Genomic DNA, 21,873 nt, shown 5'->3' on the forward strand with positions numbered 1-21,873 from the left:
ATCCACTTAAGCAGCAGTGGCTCCTATAAGTGGACCCTCAGTTTCTCATCTATGTGACTGCCTTGGTTATAGCTGGATTTAAAGGGGACGGCTATGGTTTGCAAATGCCCTGGTAATTATAATCGAGTTATATTGATATTTGAGGTGACATTGCATATCTCGAACTTTGCTTCCAGGCAGGGTGCAAGAAAAATAAGCATTTCAGGTTGTAATATACTGATATATAAATTCAGTTTGTAAAAATGGGCTGCATAGAGCACCACAATGACATATATTTGTAAGCAGTAAGCATGAAATATACCATGAAAATATTGTAGGGTTCCTGCTTAAGAGATGGGATAACTGCAATTTTATATTAGCTCAAACTCATGTGAGATATCAGTTGTCTTTCCAACAGAAGAGAAAATGCACACAGACACCAAGCTTCTCTTCCTTCAAGGAGTCATAACTTTGTTAACAGAGAACATGTCACATGACACTATATCTTTTTGATAGCAGTACGTGAGCACACCCATTAACACACAGTTGTATTACTGTTTTATGTGAGGTAACAGGGGTGGATTTGAATCACGGGCGCACCTAGGCTGCGTGGTCTATCCGTAGGCTGTCCACGCGGACGCAAGCGCACGGGTAGGAGCTGCACGTCCCCAGTGCTCCTCAGCATGTAGCCAGGCGTCCTGCCTTGGCATTTGACCCTGTTTATCTTTCTTTGTAAGAAATAAACTTATGGTAACACGCTTAGCAATATAAATAATTCTAGGACACAGGGAAATCTACTGGTTAGATGCATAAATAGCATGCACAATCTCTCCTAACACCAGGGGCAAAGACCACATTTTCTGTGCTGGAGAACACACACCAATGGAGAAAAAGTAGGTATACGCTTGCCCTCCCAGCCTTGTGTGTGCACTGACAAGCACAGCATTAGCCCATATTTCTGTGCAGAAATGCTAAAATATGCATTTTCCTGCTGAAATTTGCCCTATGTACACGCTAATAGGCCAATACAATGCATCAGTGCACACACATGGCAGGGTGGATGAGAACGGCTTTGCTTCTCCCCCTGAGATCACAACAATGGTCGAATTGTGGGGAGTAAAGCACTTTGGTCATTACACTTGTGGTCGTAAATGACCCCTAAAAACTGTCACAATGTCTGCAAAAAAAAAAAACACAAAAACAATCATACACACAATTTAATTTACATATGTTGTGGGGCATCGTACAATAAACTCTCAGGCGTTATATATGAAACTGACACTTTAAATGTATTTATAATTTATTGTTTTTAAACAAATAGCATTGTTCCATTTAATACAAATTGTAATGCAAAATCACACAAGAATAGAGAAATCAAATAATTACAAATAATAGATTAGCAACATTCAGGTGTGTTCCAATACTTTTCCTTTTCATTAAAGGTAAAGAGTGAAGTTACAAGGGCTAATCCATATACATACAGGTACATTTTATCCACATCTCCAACTTTAGATAATATTTCCTTTGACCCCCACAATTTTTAACTTCCATATATTCAACACTTCTAGTAAAGATAAGTAAGTTGATAATTGCCAATACCTCTGGTAACTCCTCCTATTTCCAGTTTTGAGCAATAAGCAGCCTTAAGAACATTTTGCTCAGTTCAAAAAAGATAAATCCAAATAAAACCATGCCATACTGTGATTGCATGCAACTATGGAAACAGACTATTTAAAAGATCCTCTATCTTAGCCCATAACTTTTGTGCCTTACTATATTCCCACTGCACACAATAAAGTTACCCATCCTCCTATCAATCACATTTCTAGATTCCAACTTTATCTTTTTAAGCTGTAAAGGCATTACATATAAAAGTGACACTAAATTTACACTGCTTTGAAGTGTAATACATAGGCAAACTACAAATTTTCTTATACCTTGTTATCTGGAGTAAACTGCAAATATATTTTAACCTGTCATCTGGGGTGTTATACATAAAATTGGCACTGAAGTTATTTAGGAATGAAGTTGTTTGTTGCTTGTGAAAAAGTCTGTATAGAATAGCAGCCTAATTAGCCTCCCCAAACACAAAAGTCAGCCTTTGCCTATGCTTCATCCTAGTTCTGACCATATATTCCTCAAACAGTCCGTATTTAGCCCACTTATATATGGCTCATATGGTCTTCTCTGTTTTATGTTTCAATGTCTTTGTATTTGCATATGGTGGCACTTTATTCTAATGAAGAGGCTTGATGGGGATCGGTTACAATGGAGCAGTATCATCAGATACATGTATACCAGTAAACAGTGTCAAATCATGGACTGTTTACCTGGCAAGGAGAAATGACTCCCCCCCCCCCAAAAAAAAACATTTCTGCAGATACTATTTACCTTAGTATTGAGGCTTGCCAATTTTATGATCATAACTGTTCACAAAAAAAAGTGTTTTTGAAGATCTATAGTATATCTTCGGATATTAAATTACCAATAAAATGGAACCAGGGAATGTACATAGATCAGTCCTCCTTCTTTTGGATGTTGTAAGAATTATTTTCTCCTATTCCCATCAACTGATGTTTTATCAATTGAGTTAACAAATACCTTGGGTACCACCACAAAATAGCCTTACAATATACTGTGTTCATTTTTCTGCTGTGATATTCTGACTTGGATGCCAATGGTGTATGTATAAATATGCTTTTCCATCTGCTGGCTAATTGCGCCCTTTAGATGAGGGCATTGTCATAATGCAACATTCCATTCTCATCAGGATAGAAAAATTCTATGTGATTTCACAGAATATCATTTATTGTCATTTAACTTGAAGGGGAACCCTACAAAAACATAACTTAAGCTTTTTGAAAAGTAAACATAATTTCAAGCAACTTTGCATTATACATTAATTAAAAAATATGCAGCTTTTTCATGATTTTTAATGGTTTGGAACAGTTCCCTAAGTCTAGCCCCCTGCTCATCTCTCTGTCTACTACTACTGTACTAAGCATTGCAACTCAACCACAAATAGTATCCATCTTTATGGACAGTGCATGATGAATCCTCCTGCTGAAACACTAGAATGATATCTAAAGTATATTAAGTACTGCTCATCTGTTTTTCCTTTGGGTCTTACAATGCACAGACATCACAGCTGAGAAATGTGCCCTTTCATTCACAAATAGCCCAAGTTTATTTTATCTTACTATAGCAATATGCCATGTTTTGTCACCGTTCTTTGTGAAAGAGCAAAGAATGTAACTTATCTCACAGCCTACTACTGGAGTACTGGAGTACTGAAATACTGTGATCACACTGCATATTGATTTATAAATGGTACTGCTATATACTACTTTGTTACATTGAAACCAATGTCATCTAAATCTAAATAATTCATTACTTGTTTCAGACCCCAGTAATGTTACTTAGGAATGTCACTTTACAACAACAATGTTTGAACTATAAAAATACATGGAGACGATTGTTTAAAGATTAAAATATAAAAATGAAAAGCAGGAATGTTTTACAGGAGTTTAATATTAAACAATTTATTTGAATGAATTAATAACATATATTATTTACGGTCTTATTTCTGGGTTACGTTTCTTTTTCCTGCAGTTGACGATACACACAGTAATACTAATAATAATACAAATAATAATGACAGATGAACAAACTATCATCGTCAGGAATGTTATGTCCAGGGTCCCAGAACTATCATCTGAAGAAGGAGGTAGGACTGTAGTGGGAGCAGGTGTTTTCTGGACTGTAGTAGAAGCAGGTAACGGCTGGACTGTAGTGGGAGCAGGAGTTGGAGGAATGAGCAGAGCCGCTTGTGCGATATTTGACAGATCTGATTTGTGTGCAACTTTATCAAAAGCAGTAAGTGCAAAATAAAGGATGGTGCCATTTTCTATTGCAATATTGTTTGGAACAAATGTAAACGATTCACTAGATCCAGCTATTTGTGGCATTAGACTGGAAGTATTGACTGTCGTAGAATTGTCAAAATTGTTTCTGAGGTCACTGGGATTTGTGTTCATTCTTAAGTCATATCCTGAAACTGCAATATAAAAATGTCATTTAACCAGCAATTTTAATCAATGAAAGCAAAATACTAATCTACTGAGAACAGTGATTTAACACCAGTTTTTCTACAGATCCTTTGTTTATCCCAATGGTTGCACTTCCCAACTATGCACGCATAGGCCATTATATATATGCTACAAAAAGTATTGGGGAACTAATTGTAATTACTAAAATGTAAAACTGGTCAGACAGAAAACTTCTGATTTTAGAAAAAAAATAGAAAATAATTTATTCAGTAAATATAAGAAAAACTATTCAATCCAATCACATACCTGTTCCTTTGTCCAGGTCATCCCCAGTCGCTGTCCAAGTCAACACAATTGTGTTTCCCTCTATTTTTGCCTCCAGGTCAGTTACTTTCTCGGGTTTATACAAATCTGGTTGGACACCTGGCGGTATATTATTTACTATGAAAGATCCACCAGAAGCTGTTCTACTGAATTCTCCCAGATAAAAGTCCTCGTCATTAATTACTGGCCTTGATGGGTTCATGGTTATTTGCCCTAAAGTAAAATATGACAAAAAATAACTTTTTAAGCAAAATGAAAAAAACAGCCGTACATGTTTTAAAGCAAGCATTAGTCTTTTCTCATCAGTTTAATGTTTTCTTTTGGTGCAAAACATTTTTTTAAAACTTGAATTTGTCTGATGCTGCAAAAAGTCTGAATCCGAAAATCTGCCATCTCAGACCTGCCGAGGTTGTATATAAGTCAATGAGAGAGGTCCCTATTCTATTTGGAAGTTTCTGTGGTCTGTGCTGGAATTAGCCAAAATATCCGACTATTTTGAGCAAAATCAGAAAAATTCTGGCTTTTCGGGAAAAAGCCAGAACAAATTGAGGAATTCGGGAAAAAAATGTGTGAGTGATTCGGTAGTGACTTTCCCCTGATCTGATTAAATCATGCTTTTATGATATAATAAATAAGGTCAATTCTTGAATTCTAGTTTGGTCAGACTTTTTTTATTTAAATAATCAGAAAAATTCAGATTTTAGTAAATACTGTAACCCTCTTAAAGTCTGAATGGCTAATAAAAAGGCCCAATAGCAGCATTTTTCGTTTTTAAGAAATGAAAAAACATAAATTTTTAGAGAAAAAATGGAAATCCGAATGTTATTAAATAGACACCACAAAGTGAAATAAAGAAAATATTTTTTTTTATCAATATCAATAAAACAGTTCTCATTACCATTTTCGAGATAGCCAGGAATATAAAGAGCTCGGCTCCTTGGCAGTGCCAGTCGGCTTTTCTTCTTGCTGTTTTCCACTCGCACTTTTAAACTGTATCTTCCATTTCCGTGAAATTCAAAGAAGTATCCTGAGTAGATTCCATCATTCTTTACAATATCAACACCTGAAAACAGCCAAAACAACAGCACTTGTGAACATATGTGAACATATAAAAGCTGTGTTTAATAGCATTGGCTTTTGCATTACAATATGTCAAGCATGGAATATGATTTTTGTGTTAATCTACTTGATTGGTTACATGATTAGCAACTCAGTCTTCTGCTTCTTTACAGAACCAATGACTTCTCCTTTAAGTTTACTGATTAGTGATGGACGAATCTGTGCCATTTCGCCGAAAAATTCATGAAACGGCGAAAAATTCACAAACACATTGTAGTCAATGGGCGTCAAAATTATTCTGACGTGTGACAATTTTGACGCGAGCGACAATTTTTATACGCTGGACTATTTTGTCAAAATGCATTAAAGTCAATCTTTCTATTCAGGCCCTCTCTTTTTCATATGCCAGTCTCTTATTCAAATCAGTGCATGGTTGCTAGGGTAATTTGAACCCCAGCAACCATATTGCTGAAATAATAACTGAAAAACCACAAATAGTAAAAAAGGAAAAACAATTACAAATTGTCTCAGAATATCACTACATCATACTGAAAGTTAATGTAAAGGTGAACAACCCCTTTAAAGGAAACCTGTGACCCTAGGAAATAATTCCAAATTCTTTTCTATCATGTTAGTTGAGCAAAATTACACTACATTTATTATTTAAATGTTGTTTCCTTCAGTCTTGGAATTACACAATCACAGCAAGCAGGCAGGAGCCATTTTGTAAACACTGTTATTAAGACAAATTGTGTATCACCCCAAAATATTGCATGTGCACCAGAATGGGGGGCCTAATGTCCATGCACAGTGCCCTACACAATGATAGAGCCTGAGGAGGGAAGGGGAAATGTGAGGAGAGCAGTGACATGTAGGAAGTGCTGAATGGAAAGTAAAGTAATTGATTGCCTCAGGCATAGGGTCAGGCAGATAATATTTGATTGACAGCTCAAATATTTAAACACCTTTATGACAGGTATCAATATTTTAATGAACATATTTTTATGTTCCATGTTTAATTTGCAAAGGACTTTCATTAAGCAGCTTTTTATGTGTAGATGACAGGTCCACTTCTTCTCCATTTTTCAGTTTTACAAATCTCTCCATCCACCTTAGTTTCTCTTTACCCCACCATTCTATCCCTACCTTCTCTATTTGTACCCAGTCTCGTCCCTTTGCCATTTCCCCTGTATGCCATTATTCCCATGTATATATTCTCACTTTCTTGTCCTACATTGTTCTTATTTTTCTCCCAGACTACTACTCTATACTCTCTTCTTTAATTCACCCTTTCTATGTAAGTCTTCTTCTTATTTTTTCACGACTCTCACTAAACCTCTCTTTAATTTCCAATAACTGCTTCTGTTTAACATCACCTTCAGCTGTCCAAATTGAAATGGCAAGCTGAATTGTCTGTAGATCTAAGGTCAGGGTCAGAGAGCTGGCGATTCTGTCCCCTGAGCCTCCTGAGGCGGCATTGCAGGAGCCGCCTCGGGAGATAGAATCGCCCCAGCAGGTTTAGGGGGCCACATTGCTAGTGTGCTTTCTGCACAATTGCGCTCTCTGCACTAGAAGAGACACATTTCTAATTTAATAACCAGAAATTCAGTTTCCATTGCCGTTTTTGCTACCCCTGGTAACTTGCAGGCTGCTGATGCAATTAAATTATTATTTCAAGGTGAACAGCAGTTATGTTTTTTTGTGGCAGGGAGTTTGTATTCAACTCTATTCATTTATTTATTATATTGCAAGATGTACTATATATACATTATTATTATTAATAATATATAAAATTAATTATGCTAAGAATGATAGTACACCAAATATAATGTGCAATGGGTTTCAAAGTAACATTACCTGCTCCATTGTCATAAAGTTCCAAAGGGACTGACTTTCCATTTACTGGCTCAATAATGGCTGTTACATTGGCATTTACCACAGGCAATAGTCCTTGATTTACTGATGCATAGACAATCATTGGCTCAGGGAAATTATTGTTGTCCCGATTCATATGAGCATTCACTGTAATCGGAGGTACATTTTCATCTGCTGCCATAGATGTCACCAAAATGCCTATGGCTTGATTTGCTGTATGATTATTGCACAGGTTGTATTGCCAAGCTCCTCTCTAGTAAAACAACAGTGAAGAAAAAGAGAAAATAAATAATTCTGGGGGAAAACATGATATAATCTGCACTGCTTAACTAATTTTCTTTATTTTGACAGAGTTGTCTGCAACCTGGGTTTAGATCCAGGGAGCTGAGGTATTCTGGCCACTAGCTCCTTCCGACTGACACAAGAGGCAGTGTGGTTTTATCCTGCGAGTTTACCAAAAGTTGGTCATACACTATAAGATCAATCGGTAGATCTTTCCCCTAAGGAATACCGGGCTTCAATACAATCATTGGCCTTAGGGCCAAACTCTCAGATTACGGCAGATATACGAGCCATCAAAGAGAAACAGCATCAACTATCCAATGTGATCCCTGATCTGATGTGAAAATCAAACATGCTTGGTCAAAATCTGGCTCATTTTTGGTTACCGTAGTTTGTAGGGATGTAGCGAACTGCCGTTTATGTGTTCGCGAACGCCGTTCGCGAACACCGGCAAAAAATGCGGACAGTTCATGAACAGTTCGCGAACTTCGAACACCCGCAAAATCGTTCGATTCGAACGATCGAAGGATTTTAATCGTTTAATTTCATTCAATCGAATGGCTTCGATCGTTAGATTCGAACAAAAATCCTTCGATTTTAGCGGTCGAAGGAGTCGAATGGTTGAATGATCGAACGATTTTTGTTCGAATCGAACGCAAACTCATATTGGCGAACGTCGCGCGACGTTCGCCAACATTCGGCGGACGCGAACAGTCGAAGTTCGCGCGAACTAGTTCGCCGGCGAACAGTTCGCTACATCCCTAGTAGTTTGTTCATTGATTAGTTTGGTTAGTTATTATGAGTGATTAGACCAGGAGCAACTACATGCTTTGCAAACTATTTAAAGGTGGCCAGACATGGAGAGATCCGTTCGTTTGGAGATGTCGCCAAATGAGCGGATCTCCCTCCGATATGCCCACCTTGAGGTGGGCAATATCGGGTTGATCCGATCGTGGGCTCTAGGGCCCAACGGTCAGATCCTAACGATGCCTAACCGGCCGCGATCCGACGGGATTTTTTGTCCCATCCGAAAATCGTTCGATTGGAACGATCGAAGGATTTTAATCGTTCGATCGAAAACGAACGAAAATCCTTCGATTTTAGCGGTCGAATGGTCGAACGATTTTTGACGCGAACGCCTATTGGCGAACGTCGCGCGACGTTCGCGAACATTCGGCGGACGCGAACAGTCGAAGTTCGCGCGAACTAGTTCGCCGGCGAACAGTTCGCTACATCCCTATTATTGACTATGAAATGTGATGTGGTTGTTCACCTGTAGATTAACTTTTAGTATGATGTAGGGAATGATATTCTGACACAATTTGCAATAGGTTTTCATTTTTTCATTATTTGTGGTTTTTGCTTTATTTATTTGGCAGCATAGGTTCAGCAATCTGGTTGGTAGGATCCAAAAATACACTAGTAAACTATGAATTGATTTGCATAAGTGACTGGAATATGAAAAGGAGAATGGCTGAATAGAAAATGGGTAATAAACAGTAACAATAACAATAAGGGTTTTTTTTTTTTTTACTAAAACCCGAATTTATCTGGTTGGGCTTTTTGGGGCAAAAAATTTAATTTTTTGTGGGAAAAAAAAACTTGAATTTTTCGAGATTTATTATATCCCAATGCTGCAAGAAACCCGAATCCGGAAATCCGCCATCTCAGACCTGTCAGAGTCAATGGAAGATGTGTCTATCCCAGTTGGAAGATATAGTGGTTTAAGCTGGGTTTAGCCCGATAATCCAATAAATCCAGGGTTTTCAGGCAAAAAAGTTAGAAAATAATCACATGATCTGGGGTTTCGCTCAATTTTATCAGGTTTTTTCTCGATTTATTTGAGTTATTTTATTAATAAATAGGCAAAATTGGGGATGGGAGTTTAGTCAGCTTTTTAATTTATATTATGAGATAAATTCAGATTTTAGTAAATAATCCCCTAAATGTGTAGTCTTACAGAGCATTGTTTTATATGGGGTCAGTGACCCCCTGTTTGAAAGCTGGAAAAAGTCTGAAGAGAAAGGCAAGTAATTAAAAAACTATAAAAAAGAAAAAATGAAGGGCAATTGAAAATTTGTTTAGAATTAGCCATTCTATAACCTACTACAAGTTAACTTAAAGGTGAACCATCCCCTCAACTTCATATATTTTAGAAAATGTCCATCTTGATCTTATTTGAATTCTGGAACCTGCTTTCATTTACATTTATACTCTACAAAGGCCAAACATACACATTTCTAAAAGAAGAGTGTGTTACCTCAACTGTTCCTGGGATTTTAAGTCTCGAGGATTTTGAAGTTGTGTCGGAGGTAAAATCCTTAGACGTGTATACCTTTCCATTTGGGTCTATTAGAGTGATGCTTGGTACCAAGGTTACCCAAGTGACAAGAAAGAACGTTCCATTCCCCACTGTCTTGTCAATAAAGACTGTGCCAGTTAAGCAATTCTTTGGTTTAAGAATTGAGCCAGAGCTTTCCAGCTGGAAATAAAAACAATAATGGTTAAAATTTGATTCATTACAAAAACAGTAACTTCCACTTTCATTTTATTCTTGGAATCAAGGGGCAAATTCACTAAAGCGCGAAGCTAGCTAACGCTAGCGCAAATTCGCCAGCGTGACGTCATTTCGTTACTTCGCCGATTTACTAATGAGTGCTGGTGTAAATTCGCTAGCGAAGTGGACCTACTCTAGCGCTACTTCGCACCCTTACGCCAGGCGAAGTTGCGCTATGGCTAAAGGACGCAACTACGCTAATTCACTAACTTGCGCATTTTACTGAACGTTACCTATTGCACCAGACTAGCCTTCACCACCTCAGACCAGGCGAAGTGCAATAGAGTAGATAGGACTTGCTTCAAAAAAAGTTGAAACGCTGGCGTCTTTTACTTTTTTAAGGGTGATTGGCTGAAAAAGATCGTACATTTTTTGGCCGCACCCTCCTTTCCCCCTACATTTCCTAACATATGGCGCCTAAACTATACAGTGGGCACATGTATAGGGCAAAATAACAACTCTATTTTATTTTATGAAGCTTTCCCAGGCTTGTGTAGTGTAATGTATTTGCTGCTACATATACGTCCATTGTACTTTAACTTGGCGCCGTATGCAAATTAGGCATCGCTAGCATAACTTTGCTTTGCTTGACGAATTAATGCTAGCAGCACTTCGCTACCTTTCACCTCCTTGAGCGCAACTTCGGATTTTAGTGAATTAACGGCGCCCTGGCGAAACTTCGTCTGGTGAAGTGCGGAGAAGGCTGCGCTAGCGCAACTCCACAGGTTAGTGAATTTGTCCCAAAATGTTATGCAAATACATTAATAATATTTCCATAATATTGTCACCTGAATAGCATGCTGGGTAGTGGCCCCATCTCCAGCTTTGAGGCTGCTAAAAGCATCAATTAATCCTAGAGCATCTACTTTATCTGTTGCTAGAAAGCGTAATCCTCCTGTCAAAAAAATAACATGGTCTCGTGTTTGATTTTATCCTATGATGCACATCCAGTATACTTATATAACAACAGATTATAACAGATTATAAATGCCTGTTTTTTTTAAAAGTATGATTTTGTTAAAAAAATTCACACATTTTTCGTGATTTTTGCATTCGGAGTTTAGTAAATAACCCCCTAAAAGTTTAGTTAAAGGTGAACCCCTTTAAAGATTTGTTAAATCAGAATTATAAATAAAAAATTGCTTGTGTAACTGTAAATTTGTAAAGCTGCTCTACGCTGTAGACAAGAGGGCCATTGGCCCACATTAGTAAAAAGTCTGGACTTTTCAGATTAAATCTATGCTACCAAGTTATTTTAAGCAAAAAAAAAAAGCAAACTACGCTATAGTAACAAAATTAGCATCCTCATACATTTCTATTACATTTACAGTATTTTCTTTACCTGTCATTTCTACAATCTGTTCAAGTTTTGTGCCTGGATTTGGACCCAGAGCAATGAAATGAACGATCGCTCCACTATTCTTTATATCAGGAAAGCAAAGTGATGTGTCATAGTTATCTTCTCCATCTGTTAGAAGGACGAGCTCAGTGTTGGATGATGATCCATCATGTTCTTTGTTTAACTATATGTGGAATTAGTAAATTATTAGTAACAATGATTATGATAACAATGATCAAATGTATGTTGTATTTTTATTTATGGCCTAACCAGAGCCCATAGAATGCAGATTTTCCTAAAAAAGTCAAATTTTTTTGTCATGTCATTTTATTTGGGTACTATTCATTTACATTTGAAATGGAAATATCATACAGGATAATCCATCTTTTAGATATTTTATATACAAAGTAGTTATTACCTTGATGCCCTCCCTAATTCCCTTGCAAATGTTTGTTCCACCAGCAGCAGTTTTTGGAAGGAGACGCTTTAGTTTATTCCGCTGAGTGTCATCAATTACTTGTACCAATTTGGAAAGGACAGTTGTAGTGGTTGAGAATGTGACAATTCCAACATGAGAGCCCTCTTCAACAATCTGCATAACAAACACTTCTGCTGCCTGGTACAGTCGTCCAATTCGATCACCCTACAAATAGTGAATTGGTAAAAATATTTCATGTAATTTTTTTTAAAGAAAATGTGTCCATGAAATACAGTACAGATTGGTAAACATCGGTGCCTTCCGTGCAACCTGCAAAGCAGTTTTGGCATTTCAACTTAAAGCAACTATACACAGTGGTGCACAAACGTTACAAACTATCTGCAGTTTGTGCAAAATTTGTGCAGATTTAGTTACATGTGATGCAGCCCCATTTATTGTTGCAATACAGCAAGAAAAACACTTGCCTGATTAGAACAAGTTAAATTCATTCTAGCTGAATTAATCGGACTCAATAAGATGCTTTTCTACAGCATTGCAATACCAATGACCTATGATACAGTTAGAATGCTGATCTTACATGCGCATATGTAAATAAACTGCTAACATATTTATGTTTCATTCTGTCCATGCTAATCCCCTGGAACCCTCTCAAACAGGTCATGTCTGGTTGGGTTGCTGATGAGTAAAAAAAAAAAAAATAGCAGGGTTTTCACAGACCTGCTGACCATACCCTAAATACACTTCTCCACCCACCTTATAAGATGAGGGTGGGGGGGATAATAAAAACTGCAGCCAATGGCATAACAATAATTCATTTTACTATTCAAATTATAGTGGAAAATGGAGGGATGTAATCACTCACATATACTGTAAATATATGAATTTGTCCATGTTTTTGTTTTAGCACCCAAATAATCTATCATCCCCATTTTTGAAACTAAAAAATAATGGTTACTTTAAAGCATTTTGCTAATGTATCTAATAAACTCATGCTTAAGAAAAAACTATCTTTCTGCCTAAATTTTGTTGTGAACTACATCTACTATCAACTCACTAAGTTGTAGTTGGATAAACAAAATATATTTCTGCAACAGCAGTAGCAGAAGATCCCCCTTCCATGGGGCTGACACTTAGAACAAAGTTACAGAGAGGAAAACCTACACTGGCCATACTTCCAGACACATCAAGCACCAGAGTCACAACTCTATCAGAACTCTGCAGCAGGGAGAAGGTGGGAACTGGAAGATTGGAGTCGGCCTTTGGAGGAGTGGACTTTATGTCCGTGGAGTTCATAATGACGTCCCATGTGCTACGAGAGTTACAGATCCGGTTCTGTAATGTTGGAGCCTCCGTGTTATGGTTCTTCTCACAAAATTCGGTAACCTGAAAACAGCAGTAGAATATAGTGAGTGATTTAATAAATACTGTAACATTTAATAGATACTGTTGGAGGGGATCAGATACCATTCAGAGTTCTGTAACATAAGAACACTCAGGGCTCTTTATCTACATATATTAATATATAATATATATATATGGATATTTGTTTTGTTCTTATTAAGTATATTTATTAAATTATGTTCTACCTTCTGAAGTGTAACATAAGTCCAGTTAAATTAAAGATGTACCAATTTACCTATTTCATAGATTCATCATCTGTAAACTCAACCTTATTCAGAAGCTTAGAGTGCAATATTGGGCTTTGCATGTCTGGCAAATCTCAAGACCATATTAATACTTTAAATGAATGTCTGTGTCTTCTAATTTTCTTGAGACATGCAATGGAAATGGATGAACAAATTTAACATTGGGAAGATTGTTATGCCTGTCAAAGTTGAAACTAATAAAGTCAATAGGGTTGCAGAATTTGGTATTTACTATGTACCTGTTTAATACCCTGTCATTTATGATTTACTCTTTATGTCAGCCACAAATATGTCAGGGTCGATTTACACTTTATTTTATTTTATGAGTGCCCCATGAATACAGTGCTTCCTGTGTTTCAACAGTGCTGGATTCATGAGGAGCAGGGAGATAAGTAGGTGTTCCCAGGCAGAAGTTCTGTGTTGCATAAAGACAAGTAGCATTCTCTTTCACTGCTATTACTCTGGCATTACTTCCTGGGGGCTATATAAATAAGCCCATATTGTTATTTAGAAATTACCTTTGAAACCTTCAATAAAGTTGAACAATGTCATTGCAGCATACAGAACGTGTGAATGGTAACAAAGGAATTCCTTAAAGGGATCCTGTCATTGGAAAACATGTTTTTTTTCAAAACGCATCAGTTAATAGTGCTACTCCAGCAGAATTCTGCACTGAAATCCATTTCTCAAAAGAGCAAACAGATTTTTTTTATATTCAATTTTGAAATCTGACATGGGGCTAGACATTTTGTCAATTTCCCAGCTGCCCCTGGTCATGTGACTTGTGCCTGCACTTTAGAAGAGAAATGCTTTCTGGCAGGCTGCTGTTTTTCCTTCTCAATGTAACTGAATGTGTCTCAGTGGGACATGGGTTTTTACTATTGAGTGCTGTTCTTAGATCTGGCAGCTGTTATCTTGTGTTAGGGAGCTGCTATCTGGTTACCTTCCCATTGTTCTTTTGTTTGGCTGTCAGATTTCAAAATTGAATATAAAAAAATCTGTTTGCTCTTTTGAGAAATGGATTTCAGTGCAGAATTCTGCTGGAGCAGCACTATTAACTGATCATTTTGAATAACAAAAAATTTCCCATGACAGTATCCCTTTAAATCACTAATCCTGCATGTTGAAGCATTTCTGGCTGCTGTTGTACCATAATATCCATGTCGTACCAGTGTCATTATCAGAGTTTTAATGGCAGTATCTGTACTGTCACTGTTAGATCACAGCACTGAATCACCAACATCACCACCGTTTATAATCTACATTTGGAACCTAAACCAACCAAAAAATACTTTTCCAAAGTTGACTTTGTATTGCTTCTGTATATTGCACATGGAGGCAAATATTAAGATGAACATGGCAATGTTTACAGTTAAAAATGCTAATGTAGAGCAAACATTCTGCACTACTGGCATAAAAAATTTCAACACGTTTTCATTGTATGCTTAGTAATCGCAAATGATGTCATTTTCATTGTGATGGCTTTTATAATTAGCTGTAGAATAAAGCCTTAGGGGCAAATTCACTAAGATCCGAAGTTGCGACAGCTTCACCGCACTTCGCTGCACTTTGCCAGGCATAGTTTCGCCAGTGCTATGCAAATTCACTAAAATGCGAAGTTGCACTCAGGGAGGCAAACGGTAGCAAAGTTGCGCTACTGTTACTTCATCAGGCAAAGAGAAGTTATGCTAGTGATGCCTAATTTGCATACGCCGCAAAGTTAAAATATAATGGACGTATATGCTGCAGCAACTACATTACACTACACAAGCTCAGGAAACCTTTAATAAATAAAATAAAGGTGTTCTATTGCCCTACACATGTGCCCACTGTATCGTTGAGTTGCCATATGTTAGGAAATGTAGGTGGGAAGGAGGGTACCCCCAAAAAATTTACGCTATGTTTCATACTATCACCCTTAAAAAAAATAAAAGACGCCAGCGTTTTTTGGGACTTAGAAAAAATTTCAACTATTTTTGGACAAACTCCTTTCTATTGTATTGAACTTTGCTTGGTCTGACCTGGCGAAGTAAAGTCTGGCGCAAGAGGTAATGTTCAGTAAAATGCGCAAGTTAGTGAATTAGCGTAGTTACGTCCCTTCGCCACAGCGCAAATTGGCCTGGCGTAAGGGTGCGAAGTAGCGCTAGAGTAGGTCCTAGCGAATTTACACCAGCACCCGTTAGTAAATCGGCAAAGTAACGAAATGACGTCACGCTGGCGAATTTGCACTAGCGTTAGCCACTTCGCACTTTAGTAAATTTGCCCCTTAGAGTCTAGTAACTAAAATACAGCATTTGCTGAGTGAACAAACCTATTTATATACTGGTGTCTGAGACAGACATTCACCCCATCTCTAGTAGTGAGAGGCTAAAATAGGAATCTGCAATCTGGCTGGATAAAAACTAGAGCATTCCTGTTGGAAAAAATATGGGGAGTGATTATTGTAGGGCAGTGATCCCCAACCAGTAGCTCGCGAGCAACATGTTGCTCACCAACCCCTTGGATGTTGCTCCCAGTGGCATCAAAGCAGGTGTTTATTTTTGAATTCCAGGCTTGGAGGAAAGTTTTGGTTGTATAAAAACCAGATGTACAGCCAAACAGAGCCTACTGTAGGCTGCCAGTTCATATAGGGGCTACCAAACAGCCAATCACAGCCCTTATTTGACACCCCCATGGACTTTTTCATGCTTGTGTTGCTCTCCAAATCTTTTTTACATTTAAATGTGGCTCACAATGTAAAAAAGGTTGGGGACCCCTGTTGTAGGGCAACAAGATAAATAACCATCACACCGTTTTCATGTTATTTTCTACTACTCACAGAAGGCAGCGCCTGTGAATACATGATAGATGATTTGGCAGCCTGGTTTCTTTCAGGTACAAAGACACAGCCATCTTCATAAAGGCCTGTTTGTGGGTCACGGATGCAGTTACAGATTCTCCCTTGACATAGTTTCATGTAGGTACCAATAATATCAGCAGAGCATCTGCCATGAGAAAGAAAAGTTTTGTGCTTCATTGTGTTTTAAATGTACATATCTCAAGTGTTCAGGATCTATAAATGAGATATGGTTGAAAGTACATTAGACAGACAGATTATTAATGCTGGGAAGATGTTTTGCATGGCATTTCATGCTGAGTGAATAAAAAAATAGCTTGAAATTAAGAAATGCCATTTGGGACACTTGTGGATGATAATTCTGTATTCTGTGTATAAATTTAGATATGTAATTCTCAATGTTAGCATATTCACCCTTTAAATCCTAATTTGCATATAAATCAGGGAAAGAAGGAAGGAGAACCACAAGAACCACAGGAGAACCACAAGCGCAACTTCCTTGTTTGTGTGACAAAATGTCACATATTTTTTTTTGGATTCTGATTCTGAAAAAGGCCAAATCTTGGCTGAATCCTTAATGAATTCTGGATTTGCTGCATCCCTACACTCTTTTCATTTTTCAAATCGGGGTCACTGGCCCCATCTAAAAACCAAATGCTCTGTAAGGCTAGAAATTTACTATTATTGCTTTGTTTTATTACTCATTTTTCTATTCAGGCCCTCTCCTATTCATATTCCAGTCTCTTATTCAAATCAATACATGGTTGCTAAGGTAATTTGGACCCTAGCAACCAGATTGCTGAAATTCCAAACTGGAGGGCTGCTGAATAAAAAGCGAAATAACTCAAAAACCACAAATAATAAGAATATCATTCTCTCTAAATCCTACTAAAAGTATGACTAAAAGGAGAAACAACATTTTAAGGTGCCATGGCCCATACAAACAAAAAAGAGTATCTGTACAGGTAAGGGACCTGTTATCCAGAATGCTCGGGACCTGGGGTTTTCCGGATAATGGATCTTTCCGTAATTTGGGTTTTCATGCCTTAAGTCTACTAGAAATTTATTTAAGCATTAAATAAACCCAATAGGCTTGTTTTGCTTCCAATAAGGATGAATTATATCTTAGTTGGGATCAAGTACAAGCTACTGTTTTATTATTACAGAGAAAAAGGAAATCATTTTTAAAAATTTGGATTATTTGGATAAAATGGAGTCTATGGGACATTCCGTAATTCGGAGCTTTCTGGATATTGGGTTTCCGGATAAGGAATTCTATACCTGTACTTTCCAAATAACTTTGCCCCACATATTGCACAAACAAAATAAAACACAACTAGATCTGGGCAACAAAAAAAAACCAACAAAATTCTAGAAAATATGATGGTTGTCTACACCAAAATGACATACTGAGTCACTGAACTGAATGATAAATAGTTCCCACTGTATGCAGTTATAATCACTTGTTATTTGTAGGAGCATTAAAAAGTTACATATTTTTGTAATTGTTGGAGATTGCAGAGAGTTTTGGTAAATGGTTAAACATAATGAATTTACAGTATGCCTTTGTCAGCATAACTATGATCCTGGGAAATGAATCACTGTTAGCCCAGTGTCTAGATTGTGAGTGAGGAAGTCTTGCTGCTGGGAATAATTCCAAAGCTAGTTCCTGCTGATTTAATATACTTGTGACTTGGCACAAAATGTAGAATGTAAGTTGTCTGAGGCAGCATTCATTAATGGCGGACTATTGCTGTTCTTAGATATTTAAATGGCCATTATATTACAGATGTATTTAACTGATGCATATAGAATTCTAGTTAAAATAGTTTTCTAAGATATATAAATCGAATCTTGAGACCGAAACGTTGGCCTGTTTTTAATTATTCTAATAAAATAAGTTTACATTTTAAAACGTTCCTGGTGTGTGCACCCACTTATCTTGAATATATATATATATATATATATATTCAAGGGAAAGCTATAGTCAGGTGATCCCACTGGTGTCTAATAAAAGGGCAGCCAAGTTTGGGAGTTTTACTTTGAAAGCAGCAAGTAAGTTGCAGGTAAAACTTAATCCCTTTGTAAAATGTATAATGAAGCAATAGAATTCTTAATGAATCAGATGAAAATTGAGCGTAGGACTGGCCAGATATGGGATGACTTTGACGTAGTTGGCCAGCTTAAATATATTGCAATATATGGACAAACAATCCCTGTTTTGTTTAAAGGGTAAGGCATTTTTCAGTAGCAGTATACACAAAATGTCGCTGTCTTAAATATATTGATAATGGGTTGAGTGCAAAGGACTCTTGCATTGTATATATAATATATATATATATATATATATATATATATATATATATATATATATATATATATATATATATATATATATATTAATATATATATATATATATATATATATTTTGTATTACGTGACTTTATGATATACTTTCACACCAGGCTTGAAACAGACGGCAATTTGCAAGAAACTACATAATATACTAATTACTGCAAAAATACATAATAAAAGAACAATACCTTGTTGCTTCTATGTTCTTAGTTCCAGTGACATAAAAAGGTTTTTCATAGTTGTATTCATCAAACACGCCCCATCGTAGGTGAGCCCATTCGTGGACAAACACTCTCCCTGAAAATACATAATGTATTGAATTGTATACTATGGTTTCTTGAATACAGCTTTGACGGATACAGCTGGTTCCTCCTGTGCGTAGGAGAATATTTATTAAGAACAGTTCCTGTTCTACTACTCATTGAACCAGAATGCTAAGGATTATATCATATGGCTAATGTCAAGGGTAATACAAAAAAACAAGGAAACACCCTAAGGGGGCAATTTATTAATGTTCCCATTTCATTTATTTTCACAAATCATATTTGTGGCGCTATATATTTATACATATTTTATTTTTTTAGCTCTGGATTAAACATATTACTCTAAACCACAAAAAAACCCATAATTTATTACTATTAATTATGTAATAATACTAAATTATTACATAATTTGCATATGTAAAATAGGGGGAATCTTTGACTTCCTTGCTTGTGTTCCGAAAACTCACTTTTTGTTTTTAGCATAATTTAAAAAAACACTAATACAAAACTTCACCATTTAAAATCTGTCCAGGTCATGTAGAAGTCAAAGGGATTTGTCCTTTTCCAGTTGTAAAATCAAGAGTTGTTTTCGTTTGTATTTGCATGAAAAAATAGAGCATTTTTAAGGTTTGCCTTTTAGTTCCGCAATTTTATTTGTTAATGCTTTTTATATTAGGCTGTTTTAACAAATTACTTAGCATTCATGGTTTTAAAGAAAATGTGTTTTTTTAAATAGCTAAATACAAATATTTTACCTCGAGGTCCGTAAATTGAAATCAGGTTGTCATCAAGGAAGAAGTCCGGTGTCATGTGAATGTATTTTCCTGGTTCACCGCATCCACCATACTGCAAAGTATATGGGTCATCTCCAAACTTGACGTGAGGGCTGGCAATGATCACATCTGCCTGTTGGGTATGGAAGTACACATTGGTACATTGGTACTAATTTGCATATGTAAATAGGGGGAATCTTTGACTTCCTTGCTTGTGTTCCGAAAACTCACGTGTTGTTTTGGCTTTGGATTCAGTTCAGCTAGGCATTTGGACTCAGCTGAATCCATACCCTGCTGAAATAGGCCAAATCTTGGCTGAATCCTGAACCAAATCCTAGATTCTGTGCATCCCTAATAGAAATACTGCACAATATATATGCGCTAAAAGCGATGGGACGCTTTGTTCCTAATGAATGATCTGTAATTCTATATAATCTTTAACGTGACCTGTGTATTCTATAATGTGTTTTTTTGTTTTCCTTGGTTTTGACTCAAATATAAAGAAATTGATGCACTGGTGAAGGAGTGTAAAGTTTACAAAACTACATCACCAACGTTTTCTTGGAAAAGGAAAGAAAAAAGGCGGCGACTACACTAGGGGTGTAATTTACTAAACACTGAATGCTAAAATCACAAAAAATTTGTGATTTTCTTTATAAAATCAGATGAATTTTTCAGAATTTATTAAACCCCGAGGATGGAAAAGTCAGAATCAAAAAATCAGGCATCTCAGACTGTCGACGTTGTATATAAGTAAGGAGAAGTCCCAATGAGTTTTTTTGATGTGTGCTGGGTTTCGTGCAATACTCTGAAGTTTTCTGAGTTTTTGAGCAAAAATCTGAGTTTTCAGGTGAAAAATCCAAAAAAAAATCGTGAAAACCCAGATGAAAAATCTGAAAAAATCATGAAAATCAGATTTTTTCCCCCAAAGCAAGTCTTCGGGAAAATTTAATAATAAATAAGAGTAAAAAACCCGAGTAGATTTGATCAGAGTTTGTAGCAGAAAATATTCAGATAAATTTGGACTTTGATTAATAACCCCTTAGGTTTGCACATTATTTTTCTATTTAACCAGTGTTTTCTTTTTCCTGAAACTTACCTTATCATAAGTTTCTGTTCTTGCCTTTGTATAGTTCTTGTTTGGCCAAGTTATAGGAATTAAGATTTTTACACTTCTTATATAGACTCTATTCCTTGTAGCACTGAATAAATACGGTGTAGCGTCTTTTATCATATTCTAGAAGAAACACCAAACATGCAGAGAATTAATGAATAAATGAAATAAAAATATTTCTGAACAATATCACTTTATAGCATTGTACTGATCTAAAACGACTGTTTTGATTATTCTTTATTAGGTTATAGGTTCTGGATTTAAGGCTGGCCTTGTAGAAGACGACTTAATCAGGAGAACTGGATGGGGTCAGCTCAGCCTGAAGGCCAGTTGGGTTGATATTTGCAACACATGCTTTTTCTAGAAATCTAAATACCAGTATAGGTGGGACTTTGGGTTAGCACTTATTGGATATTATTGCAACTAAAGCAGGGCGACTGATACGTTGATATCTGTCATCTTACTGTGTATCCCATACATAGGCTTGACTGCTGTTGATTGTAAATTTAAAAAAATTACAAGAAATACAATTCAAATAAAATTTTAGTCTTTTGTTACCTGAATATTTTCAATAATTTTGACATTTTCTCGCAGTCCTGGATTAATTGCAATAACAATGTCTTCATAGCCACCATTTTGAAGTTTGATTGAAGTGCTAGATGCAAAGAAAACATGAAATGTTAAAACTAACGCAAAGAGACTAGAAAAAGTCATTGCGTACTTCCACTGTGCCTAATGAATGCATTTAAGTTTCCTCAAGTTATATATATATATATAAATATAACACACACCTTGTTGATGCCTGATAACATCTTATTTGTACTTTGCAATATCTTGTTTATAGCATTTCCAAAACAGAGTCATTCTTCCTGTTAGGTAATGCAAATGATGTTCCATTACATAGGGGCAGCAATTAAGGTATTGCATAAGGAGAGTAGTGCCTGTCAGTGTCATGTTGCAAGATTGACCTTTCATTAAATGA

At 36.5% G+C, this 21,873-nt stretch overlaps 1 protein-coding gene across 1 annotated transcript; it reads right to left on the reverse strand.

Moving 5' to 3' along the window:
• Positions 1-3,490: 3,490 nt before the first annotated feature.
• Positions 3,491-21,628, reverse strand: clca1.2.L (chloride channel accessory 1 gene 2 L homeolog). Its single transcript, NM_001280661.2, is given in 14 exon segments — positions 3,491-4,036; positions 4,335-4,565; positions 5,251-5,415; positions 7,269-7,539; positions 9,829-10,050; positions 10,914-11,020; positions 11,468-11,648; positions 11,883-12,107; positions 13,065-13,286; positions 16,368-16,533; positions 18,930-19,038; positions 19,760-19,910; positions 20,877-21,014; positions 21,450-21,628. Coding segments are annotated over 14 exon segments (2,829 nt in total). The 5' UTR covers positions 21,606-21,628; the 3' UTR covers positions 3,491-3,551.
• Between the last annotated feature and the right edge of the window lie 245 nt (positions 21,629-21,873).

This window comes from Xenopus laevis, chromosome 4L (genome assembly GCF_017654675.1).
Source record: "Xenopus laevis strain J_2021 chromosome 4L, Xenopus_laevis_v10.1, whole genome shotgun sequence".
Lineage (NCBI taxonomy): Eukaryota > Metazoa > Chordata > Amphibia > Anura > Pipidae > Xenopus > Xenopus laevis.